The sequence below is a fragment of the Pogoniulus pusillus genome, chromosome 41 (assembly GCF_015220805.1).
Source record: "Pogoniulus pusillus isolate bPogPus1 chromosome 41, bPogPus1.pri, whole genome shotgun sequence".
In the NCBI taxonomy this organism is placed as follows: Eukaryota; Metazoa; Chordata; class Aves; order Piciformes; family Lybiidae; genus Pogoniulus; species Pogoniulus pusillus.
This window is the reverse complement of record NC_087304.1, coordinates 1,091,152-1,107,909: the sequence shown is the minus strand read 5'-3', so window position 1 is coordinate 1,107,909 and position 16,758 is coordinate 1,091,152. Positions and strand designations below refer to the sequence as shown.

The 16,758-nt window shown below is 64.0% G+C and overlaps 2 protein-coding genes across 2 annotated transcripts; both read right to left on the bottom strand.

The window, feature by feature from the left end:
* Window positions 1–167: 167 nt before the first annotated feature.
* Window positions 168–4,234, bottom strand: KLHL33 (kelch like family member 33). The gene is made up of 4 exons (XM_064175281.1): window positions 3,381–4,234; window positions 2,209–3,142; window positions 1,496–1,666; window positions 168–1,012 (listed from the first exon to the last, which is right to left on the bottom strand). The coding sequence occupies exons 1-4, from the start codon at window positions 3,919–3,921 to the stop codon at window positions 436–438; spliced, it is 2,223 nt and encodes a 740-aa protein (XP_064031351.1). The 5' UTR covers window positions 3,922–4,234; the 3' UTR covers window positions 168–435.
* Window positions 4,235–7,080: 2,846 nt separating this feature from the next.
* On the bottom strand, window positions 7,081–11,212 carry NDUFA11 (NADH:ubiquinone oxidoreductase subunit A11). The gene is made up of 4 exons (XM_064174806.1): window positions 11,096–11,212; window positions 10,908–11,000; window positions 8,895–9,017; window positions 7,081–7,283 (listed from the first exon to the last, which is right to left on the bottom strand). Exons 1-4 carry the CDS (start codon window positions 11,175–11,177, stop codon window positions 7,171–7,173), a joined length of 411 nt encoding a protein of 136 aa, XP_064030876.1. The 5' UTR covers window positions 11,178–11,212; the 3' UTR covers window positions 7,081–7,170.
* Between the last annotated feature and the right edge of the window lie 5,546 nt (window positions 11,213–16,758).

Below are 16,758 nucleotides of genomic sequence, written 5' to 3'. Positions count from 1 at the left end.
ATGGCACAGACACCCTCCCCATGCCCAATGACCTGAGCCCAGTGTCCTCCACCCACCTCCTGGCACCCACCAGCACCCCCAGGCCCTTGGTCTTCTGCTCTCCTCCTGCCCCTGGCAAGAAGCCCCTGGCAGCCTGTGCTGCCCAGCAGAACCACGGGAGCCAGGTGGGCACTTCAGGAGCCACTTTTATTCAGCCCAAGTGTGTGGGGAAGTTGGGGGACCCTCAGCTCCCTCTGAAGGGCCCAGGGCAGGAGGATGAGAACCCCTGGAGGCAGAGGGTCGCAGTGTGGAGACTCTTTGTGCCCCACAGGCTCCCCACAGTCCAGGGCAAGCATCCTGCTGGAGGGCACTGGAGGAGCCTGCTCCAGGGCAGGGCCCTGGGGGCGATTTTCTTCCGTGGAGGTGCCAGTGGGTGGTGCCGGGGTGCAGCCCCCCCTAAACATTATTGGGAATGCCAGGGGACCTTGAGGGGTCCTCAGGGCAGCTGGGGCCACGCAAGGCAGAGGGCACAGTGAGGACACAGGCTTGGAGGTCAGCATAGGCATGGGGCAAGGTGCCCCTGCTGATCCAGCGCCGGCTGCCCGGCTGGTAGGCATGGATCAGGTGGGTGTTCTGGTAGGTCTCATGGCTGTACCCCCCCAGCACAACCAGCTCTCCCCCCAGCACAGCTGCACTCCCCACCACATGGGCACGGGGCAGGGGGCTGAGCAGGGCCCAGCTGTTCAGCTTGGGGCTGTAGACCTCAAAAGCCAGCTGGTCCCTGTAGCCTGTGTGCCCGGCCCGGTGGCAGAGCCCCCCAGCCACATAGAGCTGCCCACCTGCCTCCTCCATCACGTGCCCAGCTCGGTGGCCATTCATGGGGGCCAGCAGCGTGGCAGGAGCCCCTGGGACGTAGCGCACCAAGGAGGCCTGGCACTGGCATGCCTCATCAAAGCCCCCCGACACGTAGAGGGCACCGTCCAGGGCACAGGCCGCGTGCGCACACAGAGCCATCGGCAGGGGCTGGCACCTCCTGGGCGAGGAGAGAGGGGAGGTGTGAAGGGCAGGTGAAGCAGGGCGTGGTGAGGTTCCCCAGGAGCCATGGCTCCACTGACTGCAGGCAATGGTGCCCAGCACCTAAGGAGCCCCCGTGGGCAGCTTCAGCTAATGCAGAATGGATGTCCAGGAGCTGGCACTGCTCAGCACCTTGCAGACCCCAGAAGATGCCTTTGGGCAGCCTGCATAGGACTCCCTCGATGGGCAACACTGACCAATGCCCAACAGAGCACCCAGGGAAGGTGGCTGGAAGGTGCTTCAGTGCTTTAGCTCACTGGCAGAGGCCAGCAGACCTCCAGTGGCCAAGGCTCCACTGCCCACCCAGAAAACACTGCCCAGCACCCAACCACCCACAGGGCACTTGGGTGCCCAACACCTAATAGACCACTGAGCCTCCCCTGGAGGCCCAAAGGCTCCTAGGGCAGAGGAGGGCACAGGAGTCTGCGTGGAGTGGTCTCACCTCCAGGTGTCATTGGCCAGGTCATAGCACTCCACAGTGTCTGTGCAGTAGAGCTCCCCAGAGCTGCCCCCCAGGGCGTAGATGAACTCCCCCAGCGCCGCCGCGGCGAAGTAGCTGCGCCCACAGCTCATGCTGGCCAGGCGCTCCCAGGCGTCCTCCATGGGCTCGTACCTGGGGTGGGGGGCACAGGGCAAGAGGCCACCTGTTACCCGCAGCGCCGGGAGGTGAGCTTGGCACCACCGAGGGCAACAGCCTGCCCTCTGCAACTGGCCAACCCCACTGTGCCTTCGGTGCTCCTGCACAGCAACATCCCCTCCCATGGGCAATACCAGCCCCATCGTGCCCTGCAGCACCTCCAACCAGGAGCCCTCCAGAAGCTTGGAACACCCCACAGGGAGAGGGCACCTCCCAGCCCCACAGCCAACAACCCCAGCATGCCTTGGAGCGCCCAGACCAGCTGCACTGCTCCATGCTTGGGGCTGTGGGCATCTCTCTTGCTCCAGCAGCAACTCTTCTGACCCCACAGGGCACTGGTGCCACCTGGCACCTCCCAGCCCCACAGCCAACAACCCCAGCACGCCTTGGAGGTGCCCAGATCAGCTGCACTGCTCCATGCTTGGAGCTGTGGGCAGCTCTCTTGCTCCAGCAGCATCTCTTCTGACCCCACAGGGTGCTGGTGCCACCTGGCAGCTGCAGTGCACCGCAGCGCTCACCTGTAGACGCTGGCCAGGGTATCATGGACCCCATAGTAGTGCTTCCCACCCAGGACGTAGAGGGTGTTGCCCACCACGGCCACGGCGTGCCGGAAGCGTGGCCCATCAGGGAAGCGTCCCAGTGCCCTCCACTCCACCTTCTTCACCAGCCCCACAGCGCTCAGGTAGCAGTGGGCAAACCAGAGGTGCCTGCTGGGCTTCCTGGCAGCCAGGTTGGAGGTGACTTTTTCTCCGCCGCACACCACCAGCACCTCCTGCAGGGCGCGCACCCGGCAGGGCAGCTGGGCCGCGGGGGCGAACCCTGCCACCAGCAGCTCCTGGACAAGGCTGGGGGCGGCCACCCCTGCGGTCACTGCCTTCACCTTCTTCAGCTCGCAGGTGGACATGAGGGCGAAGCGCACGGACGAGAGCACCTCCTTGGCCAGGGCCTCTTGGCCGCCGCCGTTGGCCAGCAGCCATCGCGAGGCTGCCTCCAGCGCCTCCAGCTCGTGCAGGACGTTGAGGCGGTCGGAGCGGAGCAGGCGGATGAGGAGGGGTGGGGGGAGGTCCAGGAAGGCTGGCGTGGCCACCACGCTGGGGAAGGTGGCCAAGATGTAGTCCTCCGCTACGTGGCCCACCTGGGCCAGCTCGTAAGTGACGGCAAAGGACAGCACGTCCGGGGCAGTCTCTGGGGTCAGGCCGTGGGTGAAGACATCCAGGCAGAGCGTGAGGAGCCCCCAGGCCTGGTAGCGCAGGGAGGTCTCAGCTGCCTCCAGGACCGTGGGCCATGGCCCTGCCACGGCCCCCGTGTAGGCGAAGGAGAGCAGGAGGCGCAGCTCTGCCGGGGACAGCCCCGTGGCCAGCGGGGCCGCGGGGTCGTGGGTGGCCTCCCGCATGGGGCAAGTGAAGAGGGCCCGGAAGAAGTCACAGGAGCAGCTCAAGGCCAGGCGCTGAACTGGGGGGAAGGAGGAAGAGCAGTGTGGGGCAGCAGAGGACCCTCTGCACCTAGCAGCCCCGGGGAACTTGGGGTGTCCTGGCCCCCTCCAGCCCCCAGCTCCCCCGAGGGGACCAGCCCTGCGGACACCTCCAGCTCCTCGTCCAGCCCTGAAGCCTCAGCTGCCAGCATCCCTGCCAGGGCGCCCCAGCAAACCCTGCTCCCCGCTCCGGCCGGGGGACCCCTGCTGCTGGCTCACCTGGGATGACCTCGTCCCCTGCCTGGAGCTGGAGGTCGCAGCCCAGGCCACTGCCATGGAGCTGCTTCATGGCTCTTAGCGTTTCCCACTGCTCCTCCAGGGGCTCGGGACCCCCCTCCCGGCTGTCGTTCTCCAGCCGCAGGGCACAGGCTGCCGCCAGCCGGGGAGCGCCCAGCGCCTGGGCAGCCTCCGCCACCTCCTGCTGCCGCCCGCGGGGCACAGCCCCCCCATAGGCGAAGGCCAGCAGCGCTCTCCAGCCCCACAGCGAGACCCCGGGGGGCAGGGCGACGCGGGGCGGGGGGCCCTGGCGCAGCTCACCGCTCCTGTCCTCCAGCAAGCGGAGGAAGAAGGAGCTGATGGAGGCCAGGACCACAGCGTGGGCCGCGTCCCCCTCCGGGCCCACGGCCACGTCCACCAGGAGTCCTGCGGCGCGGAGCTGCTCGGCTGCGGCCAGGAAGTGTCCGGCGTGGGCCCCGTCCTGCAGGCTCCAGCGGGCCGAGGCTGGCCCCTCCGTGACCCACATCTCGCCTGCGGGACGCATGGAGGAGCAGGTCAGGAGCTGTCCCCATCGCCAGGGCCTCAGGCACTGGCACTGCCCCACAGTGGATCCGTTGCCGAGGGCTCTACACACACCCCCTGCCCCCGGGAGGTCACCAGGCTCTGCTGCCGCTGCCCCATAGCTGCATTCGATGCCCCCTGGCAGAACCACATCCCCGCAGGCAGGGCCAGCAGCCGCGGCTGACCTCCCTCCGCCGCCTCCCGGCGGAACCCTCCGCACGAAGCTGCTGCCCCGCGGCCGCCAGCTCCTCGCAGTCCCGGCTCGACCCCCTCCATCCCGCAGCAGAAGGCACCAAGCCCTCGCCCAGCCGCTGCCTCGCAGCCGGAGCCGGCGCAGCGGCACAGCGCCTGGCCCCGCAGGCTCTCCCGCGGCAGTGCCCGCATGGTGCCGCCGCGCCCCGCACCGCCGCCGCTCGCCCCCCGCTCACCGCCCGCCGCCGCTCCGGGAGGCTGCTGTGACCCCCCAGGAATGTGTCCCGGTAATTATAGCCCAGGCGGGACACGTGGCCGGAGCCCGGGGCTGCCAGGGGCCCAGGCGGAGGGAGGGCAGCGGCCCCGGCACCCCGGGACGGGCGGTGGGGACACGGCGGCACAGCGGGGCACAGCGGGGCACAGCGAGGCACAGCAGGGCACAGCGGAGCACAGCGGAGCACAGCGAAGTACAGCGAAGTACAGCGGGGCACAGCAGGGCACAGAGAGGCACTGCGGAGCACAGCGGGGCACACAGGGGGGCACACAGCGGGGCACACAGGGGGGCACACAGAGGGGCACACAGGGGGGCACACAGAGGGGCACACAGAGGGGCGCAGCGGGGCACACAGGGGGGCACAGCGAGGCACATAGAGGGGCACACATCGGGGCACACATCAGGGCACACAGCGGGGCACACGGGGGGGCACACAGGGGGGCACAGCGGGGCACACAGAGGGGCACACAGCAGGGCACACAGGGGGGCACAGCGGGGCACACAGGGGGGCACACAGCAGGGCACACAGGGGGGCACAGCGGGGCACACAGGGGGGCACACAGGGGGGCACACAGAGGGGCACACAGAGGGGCACACCGCGGATCCCTGAGCATGGGCAGTGCGAAGCTGCCAGGAGGTTTCTCCGTCTCAGCTCCAGCAGAGCTGTGCCCCAGGGGTTTTCCTGAGCAGGTCCTGCGGGAGGCTCTGCCCCTCAGCCTCCCCTCAGCCTTGTGCACCTCCAGAGCCCAGGGCGAAGCAGGATCCCCGCTCAAGTCCACGGGTGGGAAGGAAACATTCCCAGCCACATGAGGGGCACCACACACCCCCCCATGCTCCCAAACTGGAGCCCAGACACACTGACCCCAACACTGAAGATCCGAAGGGGTCCCCAGTCCCCTTTTCAGAGAGCACGTGGGGACAGAAGCTCCTTTGCCCAGCCCCAGGACCACCCTGTGCCCCCTCAGAACCCTCCTCCCACCCAGACGGCAGATGCCAGGGACCTGCCAAGCCTGCCATGGCTGCGACCATGAGCTCCTGTGTCTCTCTTGCCCCCTCCTGTGCTGCCTTTGGGTCCCCAATTTCCATGTCTGCTGTGCCCCCACGTCCTGTTCCCTCCCCTCGCACCTGCCTGTGTGCAGCTTGTGCTTGCTCTCCCTCCCGGCGCTGCACTCCCCAGGCTGTATTGCTTGGAACCAGGAAGGTCTCAGCCCTGGCGGCTGCTGTTCCCCTCACCTCCTGCACCCTGTGCCTCTGCCCCTGCAGGACCTGCTCTGGTCCTGGACACAGCCCTGAGCAAGCTGCTGCAGCTCCCTGCAGAAGGCTCCCCAGGGGTCCCCTCCAGCCCCAGTTCTATCCCTGAAGGTTGGGCTCTAGGCTTTCTCAGACGTTTGCTGGGGAAGGCTCCCAGACTGCTGAGCACTTTGGTCACCTTGGTGCGGGCAGTCTGTACCCCCTTGCCCCACTCCAGCCTCCTCATCCTCAGACAGGAGCCAAGTGCCTCTGCAGAAGTTTTGCCTCCGAAGCCCTGCTGATGGTCTTGGTGTGGTGCAATACCAACCCCTGCTGAGGAGCCCTGCAGGACCCACCCCAACCCACAAAACCAGCTCCTAACGGACCAGACTGCAAGCACAGCAGAGCCACGGAGGCAAACTGACAGATGCTCAGCAACCACAAGGGACCTTTAAAGCTCATCCAGGACCCTGCAGCCAGCAGGGACATCTGCCACTAGAGCAGGGTGCTCAGAGCCCCAAACGACCTGAGCTGGGACAATGCCAGGGATGGGGCAGCTCACACCTCCAGGCAACCTGGCACAGGCTCTCACCTCCCTCAGTGCCAAACATTTCTCCCTTCTCTCCACTCTTTCTTTTAGCTCCAACCCATCCCCCCTTGGCCTGGCCCAACAGCTCCTGCTCTAAAGTCTGTGCCCAGCTTTCTGCTCAGCCCTTGGAGCACTGCAAGGCCACAGAAGGGCTACCTGAAGCCTTCTCTCTTGCAGGCTGCCCAAGCCCAGCTCTCAGCCTGGCCTCACAGCAGAGCCCTGCCAGCCCTGCCAGCACTGCTGTGGCCTCCTCTGGCCCTGCTGCAGCAGGTCCCTGCCTGTGCTGTGCTGAGGGCTCCAGAGCTGCCCCAGCCCTGCAGGGAGGTCTCAGCAGAGCACAGCAGAGGGGCAGAATCCCCTCCCTGCCCCTGCTGCCCACTGCTGGGGCTCAGCTCAGGGCTGGGGCAGTGCTCGCAGTGCTCAGTGCCAGCTCACCTCCAGCTCTGCAGCCCCAGCACCCCCCAGTCCTCCCCAGGGATGCTCTCAGCCCTTCAGCCCCAGCCTGGCTCTATACTGAGAACTGCCCCAAGCCAGGTGCAGGACCTTGCACTTGGCCTTGCTGACCCTCATGAGGTTCATCCCTGCCCACTTCTCCAGCTCATCCAGGTCCTTCTGGATGGATCCCATCCCTCAAGTTTCCCAACCACAGCACTCAGCCCGATACCATCTGCAGACTTGCTGAGGGTGCACTGCCTTTCACCCAGCACTGATGCAAGCACTGCAGTGCAGTGGTGGCAGTGAGGACCCCCAGGGACACCACTTGTCACTGATCTCCGCCTGGAGCAGCAATCTCAGCAGAAGCAGCAGGTGAGGCTTCCCCTCCAGCAGCTCCGCCAGGTCCACGTCTCAGCCCCACGCTGGGTTGACAGCAGCTTTATTACAGAGCAGCAGGCAGGGGCAGCTGGCCCGGGCAGCTGGCAGGGGCAGCTGGCAGGGGCAGGATGAGGCTACAGCTTGGGGGGTCCTGCCAGCCTCCAGCCCTCCTGCTTCCCGAACTTCACCAGCGCGGCCAAGACGCCCAGCCCCACGCAGGCCGTGGTGCCTGTCATGTAGCTGTGAGCTGTGGAGACACAAGGAGCCACAGCAGACCTTTAGGGCACGAGCACCAAGGGCCACATCCTGCAGCCCTCCCCCCAGCAACTCCCCACCCCCCAAGCAGCAGTGCTGCTGTTTGCCAAGGCAACCAGAAAGGTTCCTGGGGTTTATGCAGCTTCAGCCCTGGCATCGTTCTGGGGGGGGAAAGGTCTTCAAGGTCACCACCCAACCCTTAACCCAGCACTGCCAGGGCACCACTGAGCCCTCAGCACCACATCTCTATGGGACTCCACCACTGCCCAGGGCAGGCTGGGGCAGGCTTTGATAACCTCTTTGGAGAAGAAATTGTTCCTCATTTCCAACCTAACCCTCTCCTAGGGCAACCTGAGGCTGCTTCCTCTGGCAGTGTCCCCTTCTTTCCATCAGCTGGCACCTGAAAGACCAGCTCCTCTACCCCAGCACATCTCACAGGGGCAGCCTGAACTTGCTCACTGCAGTGGCAACAATCACAGCTTCCAACTCCCAGCAGCACAAAGACTAATTCAATTGCACCACAACTCCAACTGGAATCAACCTTCACAGCTGGGTCTGAAAGGCTACAGAAAAGAGAATGTGCCAGGTTGGAAGGGACCCTCCAAGGGCGTCTTGGCCAATCCCCTGCAAGCAGCAGGGACACTTCCAGCCAGAGCAGGCTGCACAGGGACACAGCAAGGCTGATCTGGAATGTCTCCAGGGGTGGCCTCAACCACCTCCCTGGGCAGCCTGTGCCAGTCTCTCCCCACCCTCACTGTGCAGAGCTCCCTCCTGATGTCCAACCTAACTCTGCTCTGCTCCACTGCCAAACCACTGCCCTCAGCCTGTCCCCACAGGCCCTTCTGAGCAGGTCCCCTGCAGATACTGAAATGCAGCTCTGAGGCCTGAAGCCTTCTCCTCTCCAGGCTGCACAGCTCCAACTCTCCCAGCCTGTCCCCACAGCAGAGCTTCTCCAGCCTCTTGGTGGCCTACTCTGGACCCTCTCCAGCAAGTCCAGGTTGTTGTTGTGTTAAGGGTCCCACAGCTGGCCCCAGCCCTGCAGCTGAGGTCTCCCCAGAGCCCAGCAGAGGGGCAGGATCCCTCTCTCCAGCTCTGCCCACACTGCTCTGGGTGCAGCCCAGGCTGCCCTTGGCCTTCTGTGCTGCCAGTGCCCACTGCTGGCTCCTGCCCAGCTTCTCCCCCACCAGCACCCCCAGGTCCTTCTCTGTAGGGCTGCTCTCAGTCTCCTCACCCCTACCTGGACGGATATTGAGGTTGCCCTGACCTAGGTGCAGAACTTTGTACTTGGCCTTACTGAACCTCATGAAGTTCTCCTCAGCCACTTCTGCCTGTCCAGGTCCCATCCCTCACACTTGTTGACTGCACCACTCAGCTTGGTGTCATCTCCAGGCTTGCTGAGGGTGCCTCAGTGTCTGTCTGTAGCACTGCTGAGGATACTGAACAGCTCTGCTCCCACTACAGACTCCTGAGGGACACCACTTGTCACCTGCCTCTGGACATCATGGTCGTGAGATGCTCTGGATGCCATCATCCAACCAATCCCTTCACCCCTGCCCAGCCCACCCAAACCCACAGCCTCCCTGCAGGCCCTGCCCACGCTCACCTCGGGCACCCAGCACAGCTCCTGTGGCACAGCCGCCTATGAAGTAGTTCAAGGGGTCGTCTGGCTGCTCCCGGACCTGGGCACTCAGACAGGTGGTGGCACCAAACACAGCTCCCAGGGTGGCTGCAAACAAGAGGTACAGAACAAACCAGGCCCCTCAGGCAGCTGCAAATGACACACAAAGATCTTCAGAGGGGCATGGAACCACAGAACAGGCTGGGCTGGAAGGGAGCTCCAGAACTCATCCAGTCCAGCCCTCTGCAGGGACACCCTCAGCCAGAGCAGGCTGCCCACAGCCCTGTCCAGCCTCACCCTGAACATCTCTGGAAGGTGTCCACAGCAGGGCAGCAAGGCTCAGGAGGGGCCTGGAGCACAGCCCTGTGAGGAGAGGCTGAGGGAGCTGGGGGGGTGCAGCCTGCAGCAGAGGAGGCTCAGGGCAGAGCTCATTGCTGCCTGCAGCTGCCTGTAGGGAGGCTGTAGCCAGGTGGGGTTGGGCTCTGCTGCCAGGCAGCCAGGGCTAGAAGGGGACACAGCCTCAAGCTGTGGCAGGGCAGGTCTAGGCTGGATGCACAGAGAGAGTGATTGGCATTGCAATGGGCTGCCCAGGAAGGTGGTGGAGTCACCGTGCCTGGAGATGTTGAAGCCAAGCCTGGCTGGGGCACTCAGTGCCATGGTCTGGTGACTGGACAGGGCTGGGGGATAGGTTGGGCTGGATGAGCTTGGAGCTCTCTTCCAATCTGGCTGATTCTATGATCTCCAGGACCTCAACCACCTCCCTGGGCAACCTGCTGCAGTGTTCAGCAGCCTCCTGGTGCAGAACTTGTTCCTCACAGCCAATCTCAGTCTGCTCTGCTCTCATTTCAAACCATTGCCTCTCATCCTGTCACTTGCAGACCTCTGCAAACAGTTTCTCTCCAACTCCACCCAGGCCAAAACGTGTGGGAAGGCAGCAAACCATCAGCTCCTGCTACAGACCTCTGCAGCTTGCCAGCAGGGGAAAGGAAAGGAGCAGTCATGCTGCTCTCAAACTCAGCTGAGAAGAAACAGAAGCCTCAGATCAAGGACCGAAGGGGACCTACAAGAAAGTCAGGAAGGGACTTTTGACAAGGGCTGGGGGTGCCAGGATGAGGGACAATGGCTGCGAGCTGGGAGAGGGAGAGTGAGAGCGGAGAGGAGGAAGAAACTGTGGAGCGGGAGGGTGGAGAGCCTGGCACAGGCTGCCCCGGGAGGCTGCGGAGCACAGCAGCACAGCATGTGACGGAGATGGGAGTGAAGCTCCTGTTCTGTGCCTCTGCGACCGCAGCCCCCCCGCAGCCGTGCGAGGCCAGGCTGGCGCAGGCCGTGAGCAGCCTGTGCCGGTGGAGGTGTCCCCGCCCGGGGCAGGGCGCTGGAGCTGGATGAGCTCTCGGCCGCTCCCCGGGAAGGAGGCAGCAGCTGCGAAGCTTCTGCGCCTCTCAGGTCACTTCAGCACTTCGGCTCCCGCCTGCCGTCCTTCGGCCTCCGAGGCGAAGCGGAGGGGCGAGCCCCACCGGCACCGACACGGCACCGACACCGGCACCGACACAGGCACCGATACCGGCACCGACACGGCACCGACACCGACACCGACACCGATACCGGCACCGACACCGGCATCGATACCGACACCGATACCGGCACCGATACCGACACCAGCAACGATACCGACACCGACACGGCACCGATACCGGCACCGACACGGCACCGACACCGGCACCGACACCGGCACCGACACCGGCACCGATACCGGCACCGATACCGGCACCGATACCGGCACCGATACCGACACCAGCAACGATACCGACACCGACACGGCACCGATACCGACACCGATACCGACACCGATACCGACACCGATACCGACACCGACACCGGCACCGATACCGATATCGATACCGATACCGATACCACCACCGCCGCCGCCGCCGCCCGGCCCCACCGGGGCTGCCGGGAGCGCGGACAGCGGCCGCAGCGTCCCTCCGGGCCGGGCCTTACCCATGGTGACGCTGTCGTTCGCCGCCATCTGCAGGGCGGCCAGCGCCGAGCCGGGCTGCAGCAGGATGATCCGGTAGGCCGCTCCGATCAGGCCTGCAACACAGCACGGCGCCGGTCAGCCCCGGCCCGCCCGAGCCCGAGCCGCGCCCCGCAGCCGCCCTCCCGGCGCCCTCGGCCGCAGCGCTCACCGGCGGCGGCCCCGACGCGGGTGGTCAGCCAGGTGCGGCGCGGGCAGTCCTCGCCCTCGGGCCCGTCCCAGTACTCCGCCATGGCAGCCAAGGGCACGGCCGCGGCTCTCGCGAGAGGACGGCACCGGCGCCGCCCCCGGGAGCGCCCAGCGGAGCCCTGCGGGGGGAGCGGCTCCGGAGGGTACCCAGCCCAGAGCCCTGCCAGGGCAGCGCCGCCCCCGGGAGCGCCCAGCGGAGCCCTGCGGGGGGAGCGGCTCCGGAGGGTACCCAGCCCAGAGCCCTGCCAGGGCAGCACCGCCCCCGGGAGCGCCCAGCGGAGCCCAGCGGAGCCCTGCGGGGGGAGCGGCTCCGGAGGGTACCCAGCCCAGAGCCCTGCCAGGGCAGCACCGCCCCCGGGAACGCCCAGCGGAGCCCTGCGGGGGGAGCGGCTCCGGAGGGTACCCAGCCCAGAGCCCTGCCAGGGCAGCACCGCCCCCGGGAGCGCCCAGCGGAGCCCTGCGGAGCCCTGCGGGGGGAGCGGCTCCGGAGGGTACCCAGCCCAGAGCCCTGCCAGGGCAGCACCGCCCCCGGGAGCGCCCAGCGGAGCCCTGCGGCGGGAGCAGCTCCGGAGGGTACCCAGCCCAGAGCCCTGCCAGGGCAGCGCCGCCCCCGGGAGCGCCCAGCGGAGCCCTGCGGAGCCCTGCGGGGGGAGCGGCTCCGGAGGGTACCCAGCCCAGAGCCCTGCCAGGGCAGCACCGCCCCCGGGAGCGCCCAGCGGAGCCCTGCGGGGGGAGCGGCTCCGGAGGGTACCCAAAGCCCTGCCAGAGCAGCGGCGCCCAGGGCAGGGCACGCAGCGGCGCTGCCCGGAGGCTCGGTCCTGTGCTGGCCTCAGTGACGCTCGCAGTGCCCTGCGGGGCCCCGGGCGGGGCAGGCTCTCCGCTCCGCGCCTGCTGTGTTCGCTGTCAGGGCTCCATCATTTCCTTCTGAAACAGCGACTAAAGCTCTCGCCCCCTCCGGCCAGCCCGGGGAGGCTGCGCTGCGCTTGGCTCGGGCTGCTGACGAGCACTGGGGACTCTCACCCTGCTTTCCCAGCAGCAGTTCCAGTCCTGTTTTTCCCATCGCTGAGTTAACTCCCAAGAGCTGAGTTGAAGCAGTCCAGAGCTGGACTGACACAGCTCAAGGTTCCTCTCACCACCACACCCCCCCCCGCCCCTTCTCTGTCCCCTTTATGGGGAGGGCTGATGCTATGCTGCTGCCTCCCGGTCCTGCTGGAGCTGCCCCCCAGCGCTGCTGTCCTGGGGTAGCTCGGAGCAGCTGGGCTGGGCGAGAGCTGCTCCTGAGTCCCCCCAGGAAGTAGCAGCTGTGGAGCTGCTCCTCAGTAGGACAGTGCTGGGTGCGGGGCAGCAGCAAGGGCAGAGCCTTCCCAGCAGAGAGGGAAGAGGGAGTGCAGCTGGGATGTGCAGCCCAGCCCCTGGCTCTGCTGTGCCACAGCTGTGCTGTGCTGCTCCCTGGGCATGGCAGGGCAAAGTCACCTTCACTCCAGAGCTGTTGCTATGTCAGTCTTAGAGCAGGTTGCTGTGGGGCAGGCTGATGAGAGGGGATCAGCCTGGCCCCATCTAGTTCCTTGCATCCAGCAGAAGCAGCAGAGCCTCTGTGCTGCTGCCTCCGTGCCCCCAGCCAGGGGCTGCTCTTCAAACCACAGCCCCCAGCAGCCGCTAAGGGAAGCAGCTGCAGGGTGGAGTTATTCCCCCTGGAGACTAACGCAGAGCTGTGCGACCCTTATGGGCAGCAGGACAAGAGCCCATGGGGTAAGTGCTCTTGGCCCACACATGGAAGCCACCAACTCTTGCCCAGGAGGAGCTCCTCCACCACTGGACAGTGCTGTAGGCTTCAGGCAGCTGTGAAAGCTCTGAGTGTCCTGCAGCTGGTTCCACAGCTGAGCCAGGTGGGACCAAGGCTGCTCCTGACTGCTCCCTTGCAGCCTGTAGCTGCCAGGCATTGCCCAAGCTTGTGCTGCTCTGAAGTGTTCCCACCACAGAGCAGAGCCCACCCTAGAGCCTGGCACACTGCTGCAAGGGTTTGCTCTCCAGCAGCCTGTCCTCAGACACTGCCTGGGCAGTCAGTGCTTGCTGCAGAGTTAAGGGAGGTCCAAGTTCCCCTATCATGAACAGGCAAGCTCCAGGGACTGCAACATCCAGACCAACCCAGGCAGGTAACAAGACCCAACCTGAGTCCAGTTTGAGTACCTGGAGGCTGTGGCTGCAGCCAGTTGGCAAACACAGGGGCTGGGTTCCCTGGAGTGGTGGATGGCATCCCATGAGCTGGATGACTTAGGAGGGACATTAAGATGCTTGAGTGTGTCCAGAGAAGGGCAACGAGGCTGGGGAGAGGCCTTGAGCACAGCCCTACGAGGAGAGGCTGAGGGAGCTGGGATTGGTTAGCCTGGAGAAGAGGAGGCTCAGGGCAGACCTCATTGCTGTCTACAACTACCTGAGGGGAGGTTGTGGCCAGGAGGAGGTTGCTCTCTTCTCTCAGGTGGCCAGCACCAGAACGAGAGGACACAGCCTCAGGCTGTGCCAGGGGAGATTTAGGCTGGAGGTGAGGAGAAAGTTCTTCCCTGAGAGAGTCATTGGGCACTGGAATGGGCTGCCCGGGGAGGTGGTGGAGTCGCCGTCCCTGGAGCTGTTCAAGGCAGGATTGGACGTGGCACTTGGTGCCATGGTCTGGCCTTGAGCTCTGTGCTAAAGGGTTGGACTTGATGAGCTGTGAGGTCTCTTCCAACCCTGATGATACTGTGACACTGTGACTTCAGTTCCCTTCTACCCCTAAAACCTTCTAGTTCAGAAATGAGGAGAGCAAAGTCACACTCAAAGCCCTTCCCCACCCTCCCCTCCATCAGGCAGGTCTCAGTTTCCAGGCCTCTCACCTGCATCTGAGCTCACTCTGAAGCATCCAGAAGGAGCATCTCCTCTGGCACACAATGCACCACAGATGGTGACTGCCCAGGGGGGCAACCAAAAAGCCTCTCCTGTGTGTAGTCAGCACAGCCTGGGCACAGGCTGCTCTCAGAACTGCTACCAGCAGCAGTGTCCTGCAGCCAGGTACCTCCTGCTCTCTTGGGCAGGACATCAAATACAGCCTCTCTGCTTGGCTCTTCCTGGCCTTCCGTGGGAGCTGAAGGGAAGGAACCAGAATTCCATTGGGAATGGCCCATGTGAAGCACAGCCCACGTTCAGTTCACAGCCACCCTTAGCAAAGCCATTCACTGCTCACCCCCAGCAAAGGTGGCAAACAGCTTCTCTGTCTTTGAAGCCCTTGCCAGGAGCCACTGGAAGGGCAACTCTGGGTAGTATCTGTAAAGGAGACTTTTCTTCACAGAAATGAGCTCTGAGCACTCCTCACGAGATCCCTGTGCCAGCACCTCGCAGGCAGGACTCAAAACTGACTTCAGAGTCCAGTTGAGCCCTTCTGCTGCCCAATGCTGAGCTTCACAGGGGCAAAAATGCCCCTGGGAAATACTTTCTAGCACTGTCTGAATTCTCCCTGTTCCCCCCTGACAGCAGGCTCAGAGCTCAGGCAAAGGCAGCACACAGCAAGAGCAAAGAGGCAGGGCAGAAGAGCACAGTGAAGAGTCAGTTTTATGACACAGGATGGCAACGCTCAGCACTGACCCCCTGCAGCTAGAGAGGCTCTGGGGAAAGGTGGCCAAGGTCCGAACCTGGCACTGGTTTCCAGACAGGCCAGGAGCCATTTCCTACCCTCACTGGAGAGCAAGAAGCCAAGGAGCAGAGCAGGACAGGGCAGGGACAGTCAGCAGTGGAGGTGATCAACACCTGGGGGCCCAGGACAGAGCTTGTGACAAAGGTGGAAGTTTGAACTCCTGCCAGGTGTCCTCACAGCTCAGCCACCTGCCCAGCCTGAGCACCAGCTCACTTAGACCTCTCCCTGCTCTGCCTACTCCCAGTGCTCCACCCCACACTGCACCAGGCCTGGAAGGGTCCTGCTCACCCTGCAGCTCCTCTGCCTGCGTTGTCACCTCTCAACTCACAGACAAGAGGTTTCCTTCTGCTTTTACCACCACCAGTCCTGAAACACCTTCCCCATCAGATGTGCTCAGCTTTGTTCCACTGCTCAGCAGCTTCTTAACCCTGGGCAATCTGGAAGGCTGAGCCTACCTGGGCCAGGAGCCAAGCCAGGCAGCACCTGCTAACAACATCCACCCAGGAGCAAAGAGGCAGCAGCAGAAGGGTGCAAGGACAAGACAGGTGTGAAGGCAGAGCTGCATTACCACCAACCTCCCTCCTAACAGCCAAGGCCCAGCACAGGCCTGGGGGTTGCTTTGCTTGGTTTGAGAGAGGTTTTCATGTTGTTGCCAGTCTCACAGAGCCCTCAGAGCCCAGGGGCACTCTCTGCACTCACTTCTCACTGCTTTATTGAGGCTTAAAGCAGAGGGCAACAAGAGCTTTGCTGCAGCCTGGCTCCATCTCGCTGGGCAGGGCCTGAGCTCCATCCATGGTCAGTTGGGGTTTCCCTCCTTGCTCTGAGCATCAGCAAGCTTCCATCTGGAACAGGATCTGCACCGGTGAAGAGCTGCCAGATGTCCTTTAGAGTGCTGCAGGATGTTGGGCACCACCAAAGCCCAAAGCAAGCAGGCTGAGTCCACTTCCTGAAGCTTCATGCACCACTGAGTTCAGTTTAAAGCAGCTCGAGTGAGCCCCTGCATAGCCTGGCACCAGGCAAGAACTGCTGCTCCTCAAGGCCAAGACATCATCTTCTGCATGCTGGCATCCTGCAGGGTTGTCTGAAGAGTGGATTGAATCTGAGTCATCTCAGCACCCACAGATCCAACACACACATCAGTTACTTGATAACAGAGAAGCTCCCAGCCCTGTGGCACAGAAACAATTGGGTGGGTGGACAGCAAGAGACTTCTGTGAGTGAGCTGTGTCAGAAGGGAGCTCGGGGGGGGCACCAGTGGGTTTGTGCATGGTTAAAGAAATGCAGAAAGGGGAGAGCAGACAATCCAGAGACATCAGCAGCAGGTGGCACAGCTCAGCAGCAGGTGGCACAGCTCAGCAGCAGGTGGCACAGCTCAGCAGCAGGTGGCACAGCTCAGCAGCAGGTGGCACAGCTCAGCAGCAGGTGGCACAGCTCAGCAGCAGGTGGCACAGCTCAGCAGCAGCCGGCACAGCTCAGCAGCAGCCGGCACAGCTCAGCAGCAGCCGGCACAGCTCAGCAGCAGCCCTTTTCACTCCGCAGAAGTCATCCCAGCAGGCTGGCAGGAGAAGCAAAGCAGCACCTGCCCAACGGCTCCAGCAGCATCACCAGCAGAGCAGGCAAAGCCCCTCCTTGGCCCCCCGCGAGGGGAAGCAGAGGCAGGGAGGGCTGCAGCCTGAGCTCCAATGTTCAATCCAGGCCACATCCAATGCTTCCTCCCCTTCCGTTTCCTTTGAAATGCTGCAGTTCAGATCTGAAGCCACCAGAGAGAGCACAAGTGAGAAGGGATCTGATGGTGACCTACTGGAGAAGGAAACACAACCACCTGGGAATTCCTAGGGAAGTGCCCTGGCCTCTGCTCTGACTGCCACACTCCAGCCCTGCTGGGCAAGGACACAGGGAAACCAACCTGAGAGAGTGAGAAAAGCTCCAAAGCAAAGAGCAAGCAATGGTCAGAGGAGGAGTAC